Below are 17,731 nucleotides of genomic sequence, written 5' to 3'. Positions count from 1 at the left end.
AATAAAATTTTGCTCCCTTAACTCTTGTTGTGTGCGTTTTTTGATTGACATGCCGTGTTGGAGATGTTTTGCTACCTATCCATCAGACCTTCAGACTACTTTTCTTTCTTCTCCTTCTTCTTCTCCTTTTTTTTGTTTCTTTTTTTGTTTTTGTTTTTTTGTAAAACTGTTGTGTGCTTGTGAGTTTTTAATATATATTTTTTTAATTCAGGTATAGGCTAAAAAGTGACGTGTTGTGAGTAAGCTACTGAAACTTAATTTTTTTTTTTGGGGGGGGATTATATAGTTATAGTTTTTTTTACAAAAAAAATTAAGGGATTTTAAAATTTTTTGGGGGGGACCATGGCCCTCCAACTATACACGTACCTCTGCCCCTGTATATCACATTTTTATTTGGTGAGTATCCATGATGTTGGTGGTAGTTCCACTAATCATTGAATTTTATTCTTTATAGGTTAAAATGCCTTTGACCTATATGTGTTAAGACCTAATATCTACAGCCGATTCGGTTTCAAAAAGTATCATAAGGTGTAGTAACTGTCTTGAGCTTAGAAACAGAGATGGTATTTTCATCTATGTTCTGTCCAATATTTTTAACGGTATGTCATGTCAAACTCATTAACAACTGACACGTGTCTCATATGCTCTAATATGATGTGAAAATTTAAAAAGTAAAAAACATCTTAAAAAAAATAAATTTCATTTTTAAAAAAAATCTAGCCACCCACTTTGGCCAAAATAGGGTGGCTGAAACCACCCCAAAGCCATTTTGGGGTGGTTCGACCACGCCCCCTCCCCCATTTCACCAACCTTCAATATATATATATATATATATATAACCTTTTGCGAGTAGTTCTGCCACTCCCAGAGCAGCCATAAAGGATGACCAAAACCACCCCTTAGCCAATTGGGGAGTGGCCGAGCCACGCTCAAGACCTTTGGGGGTGATTTCGGTCATCTCAATTTATCCATTTAGGGGTGGCTCTTGGGCCCTTAGGGGTAGTTCGGTCACTACCTGGCCGGCCATAAGAGGTGGCTCGAGCCACCTCTTTATAATGTTTTTAATTTTTACTTGATAAAAAAATTTAAATAAAAGTAATAAGTCATACAGGACAAGTGTCACATTCAGAAAAGTGTTGACTTGGATTATCGTTAAATTTAAGAACGAAATTACCATCTCGGTATTTAGGCCCCATTTGTAAAGGCACGTTACTATAGGTATTTTAAAAGTAATTAATAAGAATTGATCCAAGGGTTGGTTGAAATTGTTATATCAACATTATAAAATATTTGTAAGTTAAAAATGTATCACCTAGTATCAGGGACGGAGCCAGACATTTTAATGGGAGGCGGCCAATTTTTTTTTTTTTTTTTTTTTGTTTTGTTTTGTTTTATTTTTTTTTTTTTGTTTTTAAGTAGGGATTAAAGTATATAAAGCTAAATTTTAAGTAAATTAAACATAACCCAAATTTTATATTTTTATTATTCCCTTCAAATTAAAAATCAATAAGCAAAATTGAAAAGAAAGTTTTTGGGAAAAAAAGTAAAGAAAACCGTTGTCCAAAGATTCAGAAAATGAAAAATAAAAAATAAGCTCTCAGTTTTTGTACTGAAATTGAGAAATTTCAGCTTGATGAATTGTATACTTCTTGATGTTCTTGCAAGGCTTTACCTGGATGGCATGGCTTTTGAAACTAACATTATCTTGCTCATTTTCTTAGAACAACCCATTCTAACTAAAACAGTAGCCCACTAACATACTGTTATACCAAACACACTATATTCTATACAAAACACATTATGCTAAACGCAACACAAAATAAATGAAACGCATATCTTCTAGACTTTTCTAATGCCATCTAGTTATATTGAAATGAATTCCTATTTTACATTATCTTTGCCACGCATTTCTTAGGAAATCGAGATTTGCTAGGCGTATGACTCTTCGAGTCAACACGTACATGTCTTCTTCCAATGCACTGCTTTATTAAACCCTTTTAATTTACTTGGAACAAAACCTCTGCAAATTTGTAAAGCTCTTTCCATTGTTATCCTTCTAAGACATTTCCATTGCTACCCGTGAAATATTAAAGGAAAAAGTTTTGATAATGAAGCTATTGTTCCAAATGAGATGAAACCAGTTGAAGTGATGATAAAATGGAATGGGCCTAGGAGCCAAAAAAAAATTTCTTGTTAGGGGCCAATAGGCAAAAAAAAACCCTTATAATTTTTATTTTTTTTTTACCTTAAATTTTTTTCCATCTTAAAAGTTTGCTTATTGTTTAAGCATGAGCTAGAGTCCCATTTGCTACATTGAGATTAATTTTGAGATTATAACAGTGACGTAGCTAGCGTCGAGTTGGTGAAGGCTTGAAGGGAAAATTGTGTTTCACCTCACAAAGTCTCAACACGTTTAAAAGTGAAAACCAATAACTGAAAAAAAAAAAAAAAAATCCAGAAATTGGGGGGGGGCATGGCCCCTACCGGCCCCCCTTCCCTCCGTCATTGCCTAGTATTACTCTATCGAATATATAATAGCACGTCATAAGTTAATATATTCATATATAATGAAAAAAAAAACCCACGCTATGGCTAGTAAACATAAATCCCAAGCCCACGTAACTATTAAAATAATTTTTTTTTCCTAAAAAAACTATTAAGATAACTTTTTTTTTTGGCTAAAAAAAAAAAGAAAGTGTATTCCAATCTGTCCCCCACTAGATTTTTAACTGGTTTACTACCCGATCAACTATTGATCTCAAATATAGCCAAAAACTCCGCTCTCTAAAAAAGTTAGAGAGAGAATCTCTCATTTTCTTTGAGCCATAACCCTTTCTTTTAGGCATAGTTTTTGAAGACACCCGCTTAGTTTTCTCTCTGAGTCTCTGTTTTTCTTCCTTAGTACAAATGTAATGTTCATGATATTTCGCAGTAATTAAAATACGAAATTTGGGTAAGTGATTAATTAGAGTTAATTTAGTATCTTTAAAATACAAGATAATATTTTTAGGTCCAAAGAAAAGAAGTTACAAAAGAAAATAAGAAATGAAAATAATAGAAAAAAAGAAATTAACGAATCTGCGCCCCAAAACGGGGCGCTGCATGTAAGTGAGTAGGGGTGGGTATCGGGTAAGTTGGTGTCGGAAATGTCATTTCCGATTACCGACCCGCCCTTGTCGGTAAAGTCAGAAAAACACCCGACAGTTTTTCGTCAAACATAATTTTCGAAATTGTCGGATAAATCGGGAAGTCGGAAAGTCGGTCGAAAATTGGTCGGGTAAATCGGTAGCATATGGGCTTTTTCCCAATTTGGGCTTGGGCTTTTCAAAATTGGGCTTTTTCAATTGGTTTTTTAAAATTAGGCTTTTAAATTTGAAATTTTTAGTTTTACAGGCTAGGCCTTTTAAATTACCAAACTGGCCCATAATTATACATGTCTAATTTTCAAATTGGACAATTTGGAATTTTGGACGTTGGATCCAACTTGTAAAAACTTTCTAACTTTATATCTTTTATTAGTTTGTTGGTTTTTTTTCTTTTTTTAATAAAAATGTTTGATGGGTTCTTAGTAAATGTAACCAAATTACCATATTCCAATAAATCCAACCAACATACTTACATACCAACATTCAAGAGTTCCAACAACCAAACTACCACATGGTCCACATTCCAAATTTCCAATAAACTGAATAAAGTGAATATAGCAAAACATACCAACATAACCACATTCCAAACTACTTTCTAATACTCACAATAAACCCAACATAACATAAGTTACATAACCTGATAACCACATACACATTCCAAATCCAAACTACTTTCTAATACTCACAATATAAACCCAACATAATTACATAACCTGATAACACATTCCAAACTACTTTCTAATATCAAAATTCAAAAAAACAAAAAACAAAATACATATATTAAAGGTCTAGCAAGCATAAAACTTAAAAGCAAGCAAACAAAAGCATAATTCAAAAGGAAATGAAAGCAAAGCAAAGCAATTCAACCTATTCTCAAACAAAATCAAAAGCAAAGCAAAGAAAATTAAACGATTACAATCGGTCAATCATTTAAAATCTTAAAATCAATTATCATTGTATCAACCATTCCCAAATCCAAAGTTCCATGAGCCACCTCGATCAGAAATTCATAAACCTTCAATTTGCATGATTTGCATCCTTCAATATTAATAATAATAAAAAAAACCAACACATAAACATAGTTAAATGTTAGTGATCAAATAAAAATAATAAAAGACCATATAAACTATAAAGAAGACAAGAAGTAAATATCAAGTAAGATAGTAATAGGTAGGGGTGTAAATCCGGACTGGGTATAACCGGCCGGGAAACCGGATCCGGGCATTAACTGGCTCCGGGAAACCAGGAAACCCGGGTACCCGGCTTCGGGAAACCGGGTACCCCGGAGCCGGAGCCGGGTATTTATTTACAAAAACCACGGGTATACCCGGGTACCCGAATCCGGGTAGCTTCAGCAATTAAAAAAAATAAATTTACCCCCTTACCCTTGCATTACATGGCTTAGGAACTTAAATAGGAAGGGCCTTTTTTGTCTTTTTTCCAAACATTTGGTTGCCGTACCTTTTTTGGTTTTCCCCCAAGCCCGCAAGCCGCCGTTCTCACAAATCTGAAATCACAAATTCACAATCTCACTTCTCGCTTGACGCTCACATAGTCACACGGTCACGGACTCATGAGTCACGGCTTCTCGTTCGGCGTTCGTCACTTTGCCGGCTCACTCTTCTCCTTCGCCACTCACCGACTCGTCGCCTACCAGGTAATCGACTTTGTTCTTAGTTCTTAGTTCTTCATTCTTCTTCATCTTTCTCTGTTTCTCTACAGGTTTGGCATTTTCGAAGTAGAAACTAGAACCCAGCAGGCTTGAAAGCTTTGTTTATATGCTTTCAAGTTTCAAGCTTAGGTCTTGAGGTTGGTCAGGGAATTTGTTTTCATTTTTATCCCCCTTGTCCATAAGCAAAACAAAATCACAGTTGATGTATTTATTATTCAAGTTTGTATTTAATTTGTTAATTGGATAGGAAGGAGATGCTTCCAATTTCTTGTTAATCTAATGGTATTTAGATTAGAGAGATGGTGAATGAGAGGTTTCACGTTCAATCATGGCTGTGTGAGTTTTCTTTACAATTATATATAAAAAATAGTGTCAATTGGATTAATCACTTCAGCATCAGTTGCTGATAAAAGCTTGTTAGTGAAGGAGTGGTGTTCGGGTTTAGGAAAGGGATTTGGGAAAGGGTGAGGGTTGATAAAAGCTTGTTAATTTTTTTTTTTTTTTTAAATATACCACCTGGACCGGATACCCGGGTTATCCGGGTATCCGGGTAACCGGGGTACCCAGGTCCGGGGCCGGGTGTTTAAAACAAAAAACCCAGGGACCCGGAGCCGATTCCCGGTTTTTACCCAATACCCGGGAACCCGCTCCGGGTTTACACCCCTCATAATAGGATGCAAAAAACTTATCAAATAAACATTCTTGACAAAGTACATCCCTCGAGCCTTACTCGTCGTCAAGTGTGATGGAATTAGACAAAATTTCTATCACAATGCATTTTTTAAAGTATTAGTAAAAATCAATTCAATCAATTGAAACAAATAAGTTAAATAACAAATATTAGTATATTACCTAAGTCAAGCTTGTAGCTCTCTTCATCTTCAACACTAGGCAAAAGCAAGTCCTTGCCTGGCTCGTCATGCTCACTCCAAGTAGATCTCAACCAATTCTGAGTACATATAAGAGCCTCCACAGTTTTTTGGAGCTAAAGAACTCTGAAAAAAATCTATGACGCGACCTCCAGTGCTAAATGCAGACTTAGAAGCAACGGTGGTAAGTGGAATAGCTAAGACATCTCGTGCAATCCGGGAAAGAACTGGATACTTTGCTGAGTTTACATTCCACCACATTAAGGTATCAAAGCTTTGACTTGCTATCTCAACACCCTCCACATAATATTTTTCTATCTCTGTCCGAGCTAGCATCAAATTTCTCCTTGCCTGAAATGTTGGAAGTCCGTCAAAGCATCTTTATCCAAGTCAGGATCATAAGAAGTACCACTACCCAGTCCCACACCCAATGAGGTTGAAGTTGAGCAAATCCGACCTTCATTTGACATTCTTGCCCCACTAGGCCCACTTTCTCCATCATGCATAGCATAGTGACTATATAATTGTTCCAAAATATTCTTCAACTTGGAGACAATTCGGTTTGTTTTTGCTTCCCCTATATTACTCAAGAACCAAAACTCCGATACTTCCATCTTGTAACGAGGATCAAGCACAGAAGCAATGAACAACAATGGATTAATTTTCTCAAAGTCTCCCCAATACTTATCATATTTCAATTTCATTTTGAAAGCCATGGCACTCAACTTATCATCATCACTACCACAATACGCCATCAAACAATTATAAACTTTCTGCAGTTTAGAGAAATATATGTTGGTAGTTGAGTACAAGGAAGCCGATATATGCACAGTCACATCATAAAACACTTTCAAAAATTTTATAAAGTGTCGAACATTAGCCCAATCATCATCATTTGGAAGCCCCAACCCCTTTTTCCCTGGCCCATCATCACACAAATACGTTACAAAATTTGAATCTTCATCTATCATTAGATCAAAGGCCCTTTCATATTTCACCGCCACCTTTAACATGGTATAAGTGGAGTTCCATCTAGTGGGAACATCAAGGGTCAAGGAAGCATTACATGCAATTGTTTTCTTTTCGCACAAGACTTGAATTGGGCCAATCTATGAGGGGATCCCTTCACATACTTCACCATATTTCGAACCTTTACTATTGAATCATCTATATCCTTCAAACCCTCATGCACAATAAGATTGAGAATATGGGCACAACACCTTACATGAATAAACTCGTGGCGACAAAGAACATCATTATTACCCAAATTTATTTATTTTTTTTAAAAAATCAATTGAGCTATCATTAGCGCTTGCATTGTCAACAGATATTGTCAACAACCTTCCAATTCTCCAATCTACCAAACATTGCTCTACTTCCCTTGCAATTGTTGGCCCTTTGTGATCCGACACTTGGCGAAATGACAATATCTTTTTGTGATACTTCCAAGATTGGTCAATGAAATGGCCAGTGATGCACATGTAAGTCATATTCTGAATTGAAGTCCATGTGTCAGTGGTCAAACAAACCCTTTGGCCACTCATAAAAAACTCAGCCTTCATTGTATTCTTAAGATTCATAAACATCTTGACACAATCTTTCATCACTGTATACCGGGAAGGAAGCTTAAATCTAGGCTCAAGAACACTAAACAATTTCCTAAACCCCATCCTCTCCACAGTCGAAAAAGGCATCTCATCAACAATGATCATCTCACAGAGTGTATCCCTAATGAGTTTTTCAAAATACTTGGCAATCATTAGGTTCTTACTACCTGAGTCTGCCCAGATGAAAAAGTAAACTTAGTTTGAGAGGTATCTTGGTTAGCTTTTAAACTCCTGTACTTTTGGCAAGTCTTGACATGATACAACATGTTAGAGGTCCCATAATTTTTTGCATGACACATATACAGAGCCTCACAATAGTTACAGTGTGCCACAGGATTATCTGCAGGACTATTTAAATCTTTAGTGAAATGTTCCCAAACTATAGATGGTTTCGCCACTTTTCTAGTTTTTCTCTTCTTAGGGAGTGGTGGACGACCACCACAACCTTTCATAGAACCAGTAGACCTATCAGTTTCCATCTCATCAGAATCATTATCCTCATCCATATCTACCCCACCCATCAAATTATCAATAGAAGATGGTGGATAATGATAACAAGAAGCAGTGGTTGATGTAGAAGATGTAGGTGTACCTACTGGTGGTGGTGGTGTAGGTGTGCCTATCGGACCAGGAGGTCCATGAGTAGGTGTACATACTTGTGGAGGTGGTGGTGTAGGTGTAGGACCAGTAGGTATAATACCACCTTTAGCTTTAGGTATACCACTACTACCTTTAGAACCACTAGTATGTGTAGATCCATCCATCTGAAAAAATGACAACAAAATGCATCACTTGACATCAACAAAAGTTACAAAATGGCAAAATATTAAACTGATTTGGGATTTTAAGAATCAAAGTAGAAAAGAAAAAGAAAAGGCATGATCAATAACAATAAGCATCATAAACTAGTATAAATTTATAATGCTAGTGGTGGATTCATGTTAGAAAGAAAGTTTCCCAAACTTATATAAAATCTACAACAAGAATCAAGATTATTTTTTCAAGATTTTTTTGCTTTATTTTTATTTACTGCAATAAGAATCATAAGATGCAGCACATGTTATATTTAGTGAAAACACTGAAAAGACCAAAAAAAAAAAACTTAGACCAGAAACATCATTAACATAATTAACATGAAAATGAAGTGGTAATTTACTATTATACATTTAGATATGTATTCTTAAGTTAAAAGTTCACTAATATTCTATATTCTATCATTCATGTATAATAGTAATATAGTACAATAGAACCAAGCATGTGCTGAGCCCGGCCAATGCATAATGTTGAGAACCAGAGAGAACTAAATTGATTAAAAAATCACTAAATACCCACTATTTTTCTGAATAAATATTTAGAATCAATATTCTGTTTATAGTTGCTTACAAATTCAAAAGCAGATTAACACAATCTGTGCATACCATATTCCTACATTTCACACAACCAAATTATTTGAGAAGTAAAGCAGTGAACTTTTAACTCAAGAATATATATCTAAATGTATAATAGTAAATTACCACTTAGCAGCAGTCTAGCAGAGTCGAGCAGTGCACCACCAGATCCAAACAACCACCGAAAAAAGTCTTTGACTGTGAAAAAAAAATGGATTTGTTAAACCAAACATTTCCAAATCACAAATGCAACCAAACATTAACAACTACTGAAAAAAACTAACAAAAAAAATAAACTAACCTTGGGGCCTTGAGAAAAGGGATGATTGGCGAACGGGCTAGGGACTAGGGTTTCTCATTTATGGGTTTGGCCCGTTTGGGCTGGGGTCCATCGGAACACCGAACACGACTACACGAGAGTGGCTGAGTGGGATTGTGACTCTGTGAGAGAGACTCAGAGACTGACTCGTCGGACTTGACTGGGACACTCTGGGAGAGACTCAAAGACTGACTCTGTGAGAGAGACTCAGTCACTCAGAGACTGACTCAGCCGAACGAGCAGAGGCCGGAGGGGCGATTGGCGAATGGCCAAACGAGCTAAGGCCTAGGGTTTCTAGGTTTGGCCGTTTGGGGAGAGTGGGAGACGGCGCTGTGGGTCGACCGGTCGAGTGAGTGTGAGTTGAGTGATTCGAAATTTTGAATTTGAGGCTTTCCACAAAGTATGAATATATATGTCTTTCAAAACGGCGTCGTTTCTGATCTAAATCAAAATGACTCCGTTTTAATTTATACGCAAATGACGTCATTTTGACAAGCGAAAAACGACGTCGTTTAACTAAAGCGCTGGACGACGCCATTTAGAGTTGGGTCGGGTCGGTTACTGACTACACAGTCGATTATTCCGATTACCAACCGACAAGAAATCGAAATTTTAATTTTATTCCGAATTCCGATTAAATATTTTATCGGTAGGCTGTCGAAGTCGGTTCGGTGACGGTCGGCGGATAATCGATAATCGGTAATCGGATAATTTGCTCACCCCTATAAGTGAGGCGCATCTCACATAAAAAGAAAAGAGGCAATAATGCCTCTTTTCAAACAGGGACTCCGGGAGAAAAAAGAAAAAAAAAAAAGATAAAAGATAAAAAAAGGTGAAATGAGGGAAGAGTTTATCATTTTCTCTCAAGGTTTTCAATAGAAAAGCTTTGATCCACGAAGATCCAACGGTCCGATCTTCAATCCGTCTTTGGAAACGTGATCCTTGCGCTCGGATCTACATTTTCATCGATCATTTTGAGGTAAAACACTAAACTCGTGTTCTTGAGATTTTTGGATTAAAAATCTTGAAATTGGAGTATAATCCTCATTGTTCTTTAAGTGTTTGAGTTGTTGAAACTTGCTTGAAGCTACCCAAACCTTGGGCTTTGGTTTGGTGATCTATTGGTGAGTTTTCCTCAAATCCTAACTTTTGGGTATTTGATTTTAATTGTATTTTATGTGATTAACCCATAGTAAATGCTTATGGTTTAATAATATGGTGATTGGGATAGTGTTTTGGTAAATATGAGTTTAGGTTTGGAAACCCTAATTTGATAGGTTAAATTAATTTGGGAGTTTTTAAGTGTTTAATACTTAGGTTGTAAATTTGTGGATTAATTGCATTGAGTGTGTTAATTAATTCCAAATTATCTATGAGTTTCATAAATAAATAGACATTTATGGGATTAGGTCCTAAAAATAGTAATTAGTATAAATTAGAGATTTTAATTGTAAACTTAGGAATATTTTTATGTATAGGTTTAGTTAATTAATGAGTAGCTTCGTGTTATAGCCTTTGAGAGATTCAAAATGCTAATTGCTATAATTGTTGGTTAAATAGCTAAATGGTGCATTGTGTTGTGATTATAGCGGCACTTTGCGGGTCAAGCCTAGGATTGTTGGAACCGGGAGTACATGCAATCTAAGGTACTAAGAAACTATTATTTTCAGATATTAATGAATTGCAAAGTATATATGTTGTTTTATAAATCCGAACCAACTGTATGTTGAATATAACTGTTTTGGATGATTTGAGTACCTTCGAGTATGATGAACTTATCAATGATATTTTGGAGAATTGTATATTGTATGTGCAGTGTGGAATGAATTGTGTGATTGTGTACTGTGGTTGGGAATTTTGTAGACTATGGTTGCATTGTAAATGATTGGGATTTTTAGTGTGAGTTATAAAAATTGGGACTTGATGCATTGCGTGCTTAATGGCACAAACCTTGGGATACGATCCATATTCTCTGGAGTTACGGACTCGACGTTAATATGGGATACGATCCTTGTTCTCTTTGAGTTACGGACTCTATGTTAACTTGGGATACGGTCCCTGTTCTTTGGGATACGGTCCCTATTCCTTGAGATACTATCCCTGTTCTATTGAGATACGTGTCTCTATTCAATTGGCATATGCATACATATATTATGGTGTGTTTGTGTGTGCTGTTTTTATGATATGTATATTTTTATTTGCATGATTTAAGAAGTATTGAGTTTGGATGTGCCTAGATGTTCACATTGTTCAGAGATTGGAATGTTATGTCTTGGTATAGTAGGCAGTTGTTATTTGTTCTTCAGCAAAGACGTGCTTACATCTAGGAGTCTCACTCTAGTGCTCGCATGATCACACTAACGTTCAAAGGCAATGAGTCTCAATGTATTCAAGCGTAGTGTTACCGATAACTGGGGATGTAAATGTCTTTGTATAGCTAAGCTAAATGTCTTGTTTATGTATTTCCAAAATGCATTAAGCCTCAATGTATTGGGAGGCAGGTGTTTCATTAACTTAAGGATGCTAGTGCTCTGTATAGATATGCCTTGGGCAGCAATGTACAGTGTATTAGTACTTCTTAAGCATGGGATGCTTGTGTTTCGGTGTAGCAAACTAAATGCCATTATTTAAGCCTAAGAGTTAAGTGCATGTGAATGCCCTCGCGTGTATGTAAACCTAAGCAAATAAACCACAAAGTAGTATATTGTAGATGGATCGATATGTAGAAGCTTCCAAGGTAGGATTACTAGAACTTCTATATATGTTCACAACTACATAATATACTTTAAATGTTTTATATTAGTCGGTGTTTGCTATATCAATTATGGGGTTTTTCGAACAAAAGTTTATAAAATTGGTAGCTGTTATAGTGCTGGCAAGACTATAAAGGAAAAGTTGGTTCTTTGCGAAAACTCAGTGAATAGTATACCTCTGAAGTCTTAATGTAATTATTTATGCTAAGATGGTAGGCTCATAATTTTACTTGTGCGGATGAGGCAATCCCCGCAACTGTACAGATTCTGATTCTGTGACTGTAGGTACTCTTGAGCTAGATGATGATCCACTGGCCTTATCTTTAGGGTAATACGATTGAAGCCCACAGTGACGATCGTAATGTGTTGGACTACGAATTCCTCTGTCTTTTGGTTATCTTTTGTAAATGGCTTGTGACGTATGTGTCACGTATTTTTGTATAGCCATTCTTTTGTGATTGCGGTATATGTTGTAAGCCTTAAACAGATAGACATGGGTGCATGGCTCTTTTGTATGGACCACATGTTATATTTAGATGTGCTTTCCATTATGATTTTTGTGTCATGATTATTCCGTTGTTAAATATTACTTTGAATATCAGGTACATGATATGGAGCGTGTACGTTATGTTGGTTGAGTGACATATAGTCGTGCCACTGTGATGACTCGTTTTATGTTTTATAAATGATTTGCATATATAAAAAAAATGGGGGGTCGTCACAGCAGATGGTATCAGAGCAGTTAGCTCTAGAGTTGGTTGGAAAAAGCGGAAAGCGGAAAGCGGAAATTCAAGAGTTGCCTTAGAGTATAGGATTACAAGGAGCCTTAGGAATTTAAAAAGCTTTAACTCAAATAAGGAAATGTTTAGGATTCTTGTGTGTGTATTACATTGATATGGTGATGCATCTTGTCTTTCTTGTACAGTGTTGCTTATGTGGCATTTCCTTGTGCAGACAAGTATGCCACCTAGACGACCTAAAGTTGTACGCCGCATGAGGGTTGTGGAATCAGGTCACGGTTGTGGCGGTGAAACGCCTCCACCTCCACCACCTCCTCCTCCGCCTCCTCCACAATACATGCCTGATCTTAGGTTGTTTTGGGATGCATTGTTGGCCGCTGCACCTAGGCCAGTCGAGCATGCTCAAGTGGTTGGATGTTCCTTTGTTCATTTTAGCAGGCATAATTTGCCCAATTTCTATGGGGATGAGGGGCCAATTGCAGCTAGTGATTGGCTTACCTCTTATGAGGATTTGATAGAGACATTGCCCTGTACATATGCACAAAAGGTGGACTATGCAAACCTAAAGCTAAGAGGTGAGACAAAGAACTGGTGGAAGTCCAGGAAAATACACCTCATTACAGAGTATGGGCAAGGTGTTCCTATCCCTTGGGAGCGCTTTAAAAGAGAGTTTAACGATCGTTTCTTCCCACATGCCCAGAGGCAGCAATGTGCAAGAGATTTTCAAGATCTGAAACAGGGGTCTACGACAGTTGAGCAGTACTCGGCTAAATTTCAAAGGTTATCAAGGTACACCCCGAACCTTATACCTAATGAAGAATTAAAAGCTGAGTGATTTCGCGATGGGTTGACTTCGCAAATTCTTGAAAGGATCATCCATGTTAGGGTGACAGACTACTCAGAGATGATGCACATGGCCACCATGACAAAGAAAGGGATTAAGGCAGCAACTGCGTACTATATCACTAGGAAGAGGACAAGGTTTGCGAGAACTTCCTCCACACCACCGCCTAAGAAGAAAGCCACTAGCAGTAGTGTTGGGTCACAAGGAGGAAGAAACACTCCTCCTAGCCAGGGTAGTAGTGGAAACCCAAGGTGCAACACATGTGGGAAGTCTCATGCAGGGGTTTGCAAAATGGGAGTTGTTGTATGCTTCAAGTGTGGCAATCCAGGCCACTATGCTAAAGAATGCACGCAAGCAGGTGCAAGCAGAGGATAGGGGTCTCAGGTCAAACATCAATCAGCCACAATTCCAGCCCGGGTGTATGCTATTACCCCAGAGAATGTCCCAGTTGAGGACAATGCTACCGATGTGGTCACAGGTACAATTCCATTGCTTGGTAGAGTTGCTTGTGTATTGTTTAATCCTGGTGCTACGCACTCGTTTATCATATCATCATACGTGAAGTTGTGTAGAGTGAACACTGAACTCTTAGAACATAATATATGTGTGGCTACTCCTATCGGCGACGCAGTCACTTGTAAGAAGTATGTGGGCAATTATCCTATTGTGTCGGAGGGAGAGTCTTATCGGCGAAGTTAGCGGTATTTGGCATGATGGGCTTTGATGTCATTCTGGGAATGGACTGGCTATTGAAGTACGATGCTCACATGGATTGCCGTAGGTAGGAAATCACTTTTTGACCGCATGGTATGGAAGAGTTCACATATTGTGGATCTAAAGTGGGGTCTACTCTGCCACTTCTCTTTGCCGTTCAAGCTATCAAAAATGTCAGCAATGGAGCACAGGCTTACTTAGCATATGTTCAAGCTAAGCCAAAAACTCAAGCGAAGTTGGGAGACATTTTGATAGTATGTCACTACACGGATGTTTTCTCTGAAGTCACAGGTTTACCTCCGGATCGTGAAGTTGAGTTCTCCATTGAATTAGTGTCGGGGACTTAGCCAATTCACAGGGAACCTTACCGTATGGCATTGACAGAGTTAAGAGAATTGAAAGAGCGGCTTCAAGAGTTACTTGATCGAGGCTTTATCTGCCCAAGTGTGTCACCGTGGGGAGCGCTGTTGTTGTTTGTAAAGAATGATGGTTCTATGCGGATGTGTATAGACTATTGCGAGTTGAACATGGTTACTATAAAAAATAAGTATCCTTTACCAAGGATTGATGATTTGTTCGATCAACTCAAGGGAGCTTCGGTATTCTCGAAGATAGACCTTCTTTCGGGGTACCATCAGTTGAAAGTGAGATAAGAAGATGTTCCAAAGATGACGATTTGAACAAGGTATGGCCATTATGAAATTTTTGGTGATGCCTTTCGGGTTAACTAATGCTCCGTCCGTGTTTATGGATCTGATGAATCGGGTATTTCATGAATACTTGGATTCGTTTGTGGTGGTATTCATTGATGATATATTGTTCTATTTGGCCAATTATGCCGAACATGAGAAACACTTGAAGATAGTGTTGGAGAAGCTGCGAGAAAAGAAATTATTTGCCAAGTTCAAGAAGTGCGAGTTTTGGCTTGAAGAAGTAGCATTCTTAGGCCATGTTGTAAACGAGGATGGCCTTGCGGTTGATCCAACAAAAGTACAAGCCGTTGTGGAATGGGAAAGGCCAACAAGTGTACGTGAGATCAGTAGCTTTTTGGGCTTAGCAAACTATTACAGGAGATTTATTGAGTGATTTCCTTCATTGTCAGGGCCATTCACTGCTCTCATAAGGAAGAATGCTCCATTTGTTTGGAGTGATGAATGTGACGCTTTTATGAGTTGAAGTGCAAGTTGGTTACTACACCAGTGTTGACTTTGCTCATGGAGTCAGTTGGGTATGTGTTTTATACGGATGCATTGAAGAAGGGCTTGGGATGTGTTCTTATGCAACAAGGCCAAGTTGTGGCATATGCTTCAAGATAGCTAAAGGAGTATGAAAAGAATTATCCTACTCATGATTTAGAGTTGGTAGCAGTTGTTTATGCATTAAAGATATAGAGGCATCACCTCTATGGTGAGAAGTGCGAAATTTATACGGATCACCAGAGCCTCAAGTACATTTTCACACAGAGAGATTTGAACACGAGGCAAAGGAGATGGCTCGAAGTTTTGAAGGACTATGATAGCAAGATGTTCTATCATCCTGCTGAAGCTAATGTAGTAGCTAATGCATTGAGTAGGAAGTACCAAGAAGAAGAGACAGATCCAGGGGAAATTATGGGGGTGTTATCTTAGCAGCTCCCCATTGTATAGATTGACGAGGTGATGACAGGTGGGCCTCTTATTATGGTAGCACTTGTGGTTGAGCCTTTGAGTATTGACAGGATTAGAATGGCATAAGTAGATGATCTTGAGTTGCAAGACCTCAGGGATAGAGCTAGACAAGGAGAAGCTGATGGGTTCTATATCATTGAAGGCGGGACTTTGAAGACAAGCAATGGGAGAACAGTTGTTCCCAGTGACGCTAAGTTAAGGAGAAATATCCTTAATGAAGCTCACCAAACACGGTATACAATTCACCCAGGCAACAACAAGATGTATCAAGATATGAAAAAGAACTTTTGGTGGCGCGGCATGAAGAAGGATATTGCTGAGTATGTTGCACAATGTCATTTATGCCAACTTGTGAAAGCTGAACATCAGAAGCATGCAGGGTTACTTAAGCCACTCGAAGTGCCGGTATGGAAATGGGATCAGATTTCTATGGATTTTGTCGTTGGTTTTCCAAAGGCACCAAAAGACATGATGCCATATGGGTTATTGTGGACAGATTGACGAAGAGTGCTCATTTCTTTCCCATCAAGATCACTGACTCGATGAAAAAGTTGGTAGATTTGTATGTGCGGGAAATTGTGAGACTACATGGAGTGCCTATCTCTATTGTGTCGGATCGTGATCCACGGTTCACTTTGAAGTTTTGGGAGAAACTGTAAAGTGCTATAGGTACGAAGTTAAAGTTTAGCACAACTTACTACCTGCAAACTGACGGCCAATCTGAGAGAACCATTCAAACTCTCGAAGATATGCTTAGGTTATGCATTTTGGATTTCAAGGGGAGTTGGATATGTCATTTGCCTTTAGTTGAGTTTGCCTATAATAACAATTTTTAGGCAACTATTGGCATGGCACTGTATGAAGCATTGTATGGGTGTAAATGCCGATCGCCTTTGTATTGGGATGAGGTAGGTGAGAGACAGATGCTGGGGTCGGAATTGGTCTATGTGATGAAGGAAAAGATTCTAGGGATTCGAAAGCGTATGCTTACCGCGCAGTCTAGACAGAAGAGCTATGCAGATAAACGTCGTTGGGAGTTAAAATTTGTAGTTGGTGACCTTGTGTATCTTAAGGTGTCACCAATGTGGAATGTGTTCCATTTTGGCAACAAGGGCAAGCTTAGTCCAAGTTATGTTGGACCATTCAAGGTGTTGAAGCAAGTAAGCTCTTTGGCATATAAGATTGAAATGCCTCCTAGCTTGGCAGGAGTTCATGACGTCTTCCACATCTCTCAGTTGCGGAAGTGTATTCACGATCCATCACAAGAGACTAATCACAAGCCTATTGATATTCAGCCTAATCTGACATATGAAGAGTTGTCCGTGCAAATCTTGGATCGCAAGGAACAACAATTAATTACTAAGACGATCCTGCTTGTGAAAGTTTTATGGTAAAATCATGGAGTTGAGGAAGCTTCACGGGAGCTTGAGCAGCAGATGCGGGATAAATATCCCCACTTGTTCGAGTGAACCCAGGTATGTTTCACGGATTCATACCGAAATTTTATGTTTCGTTTCATGTAAATTGCATGTTTGCATGATCGTTTAGTGGTCTAATGTCCAAATTTCGAGGACGAAATTTTTTTAAGAATGGAAGGATGTAATGTACAGGATATTTCGCCGTAATTAAAATACGAAATTTAGGTAAGTAATTAATTAGAGTTAATTTAGTGTCTTTAAAATACAAGAGAATATTTTTAGGTCCAAAGAAAAGAAGTTACAAAAGAAATTAAGAAATGAAAATAATAGAAAAAAAGAAATTAAAGAATAAAATGGGAAAAGAAAATAGAAAATAAAATAAAAGCATATGTGAGGCGCATTTGCGCCCCACACCTGCGCCCCAAAACTGGGCGTACATATAAGTGAGGCACATCTCACATAAAAAGAAAAGAGGCAATAATGCCTTTTTTCAAATAGAGACTCCAAGAGAGGGGAAAAAAAAAAAAAAAAAAAAAGGAAATGGGGGAAGAGTTTATCATTTTCTCTCAAGGTTTTTCATAGAAAAACCTTGAT

General features: G+C 37.8%; 1 protein-coding gene across 1 annotated transcript; it reads left to right on the top strand.

The window, feature by feature from the left end:
* Positions 1-12,747: 12,747 nt before the first annotated feature.
* Positions 12,748-13,329, top strand: LOC133866171 (uncharacterized). Its single transcript, XM_062302719.1, has one exon. It carries the CDS (start codon positions 12,748-12,750, stop codon positions 13,327-13,329), a length of 582 nt encoding a protein of 193 aa, XP_062158703.1.
* Positions 13,330-17,731: the final 4,402 nt, after the last annotated feature.

The sequence above is a fragment of the Alnus glutinosa genome, chromosome 4 (assembly GCF_958979055.1).
Source record: "Alnus glutinosa chromosome 4, dhAlnGlut1.1, whole genome shotgun sequence".
NCBI lineage: Eukaryota > Viridiplantae > Streptophyta > Magnoliopsida > Fagales > Betulaceae > Alnus > Alnus glutinosa.
This window is presented reverse-complemented; position numbering and strand designations above follow the sequence as displayed.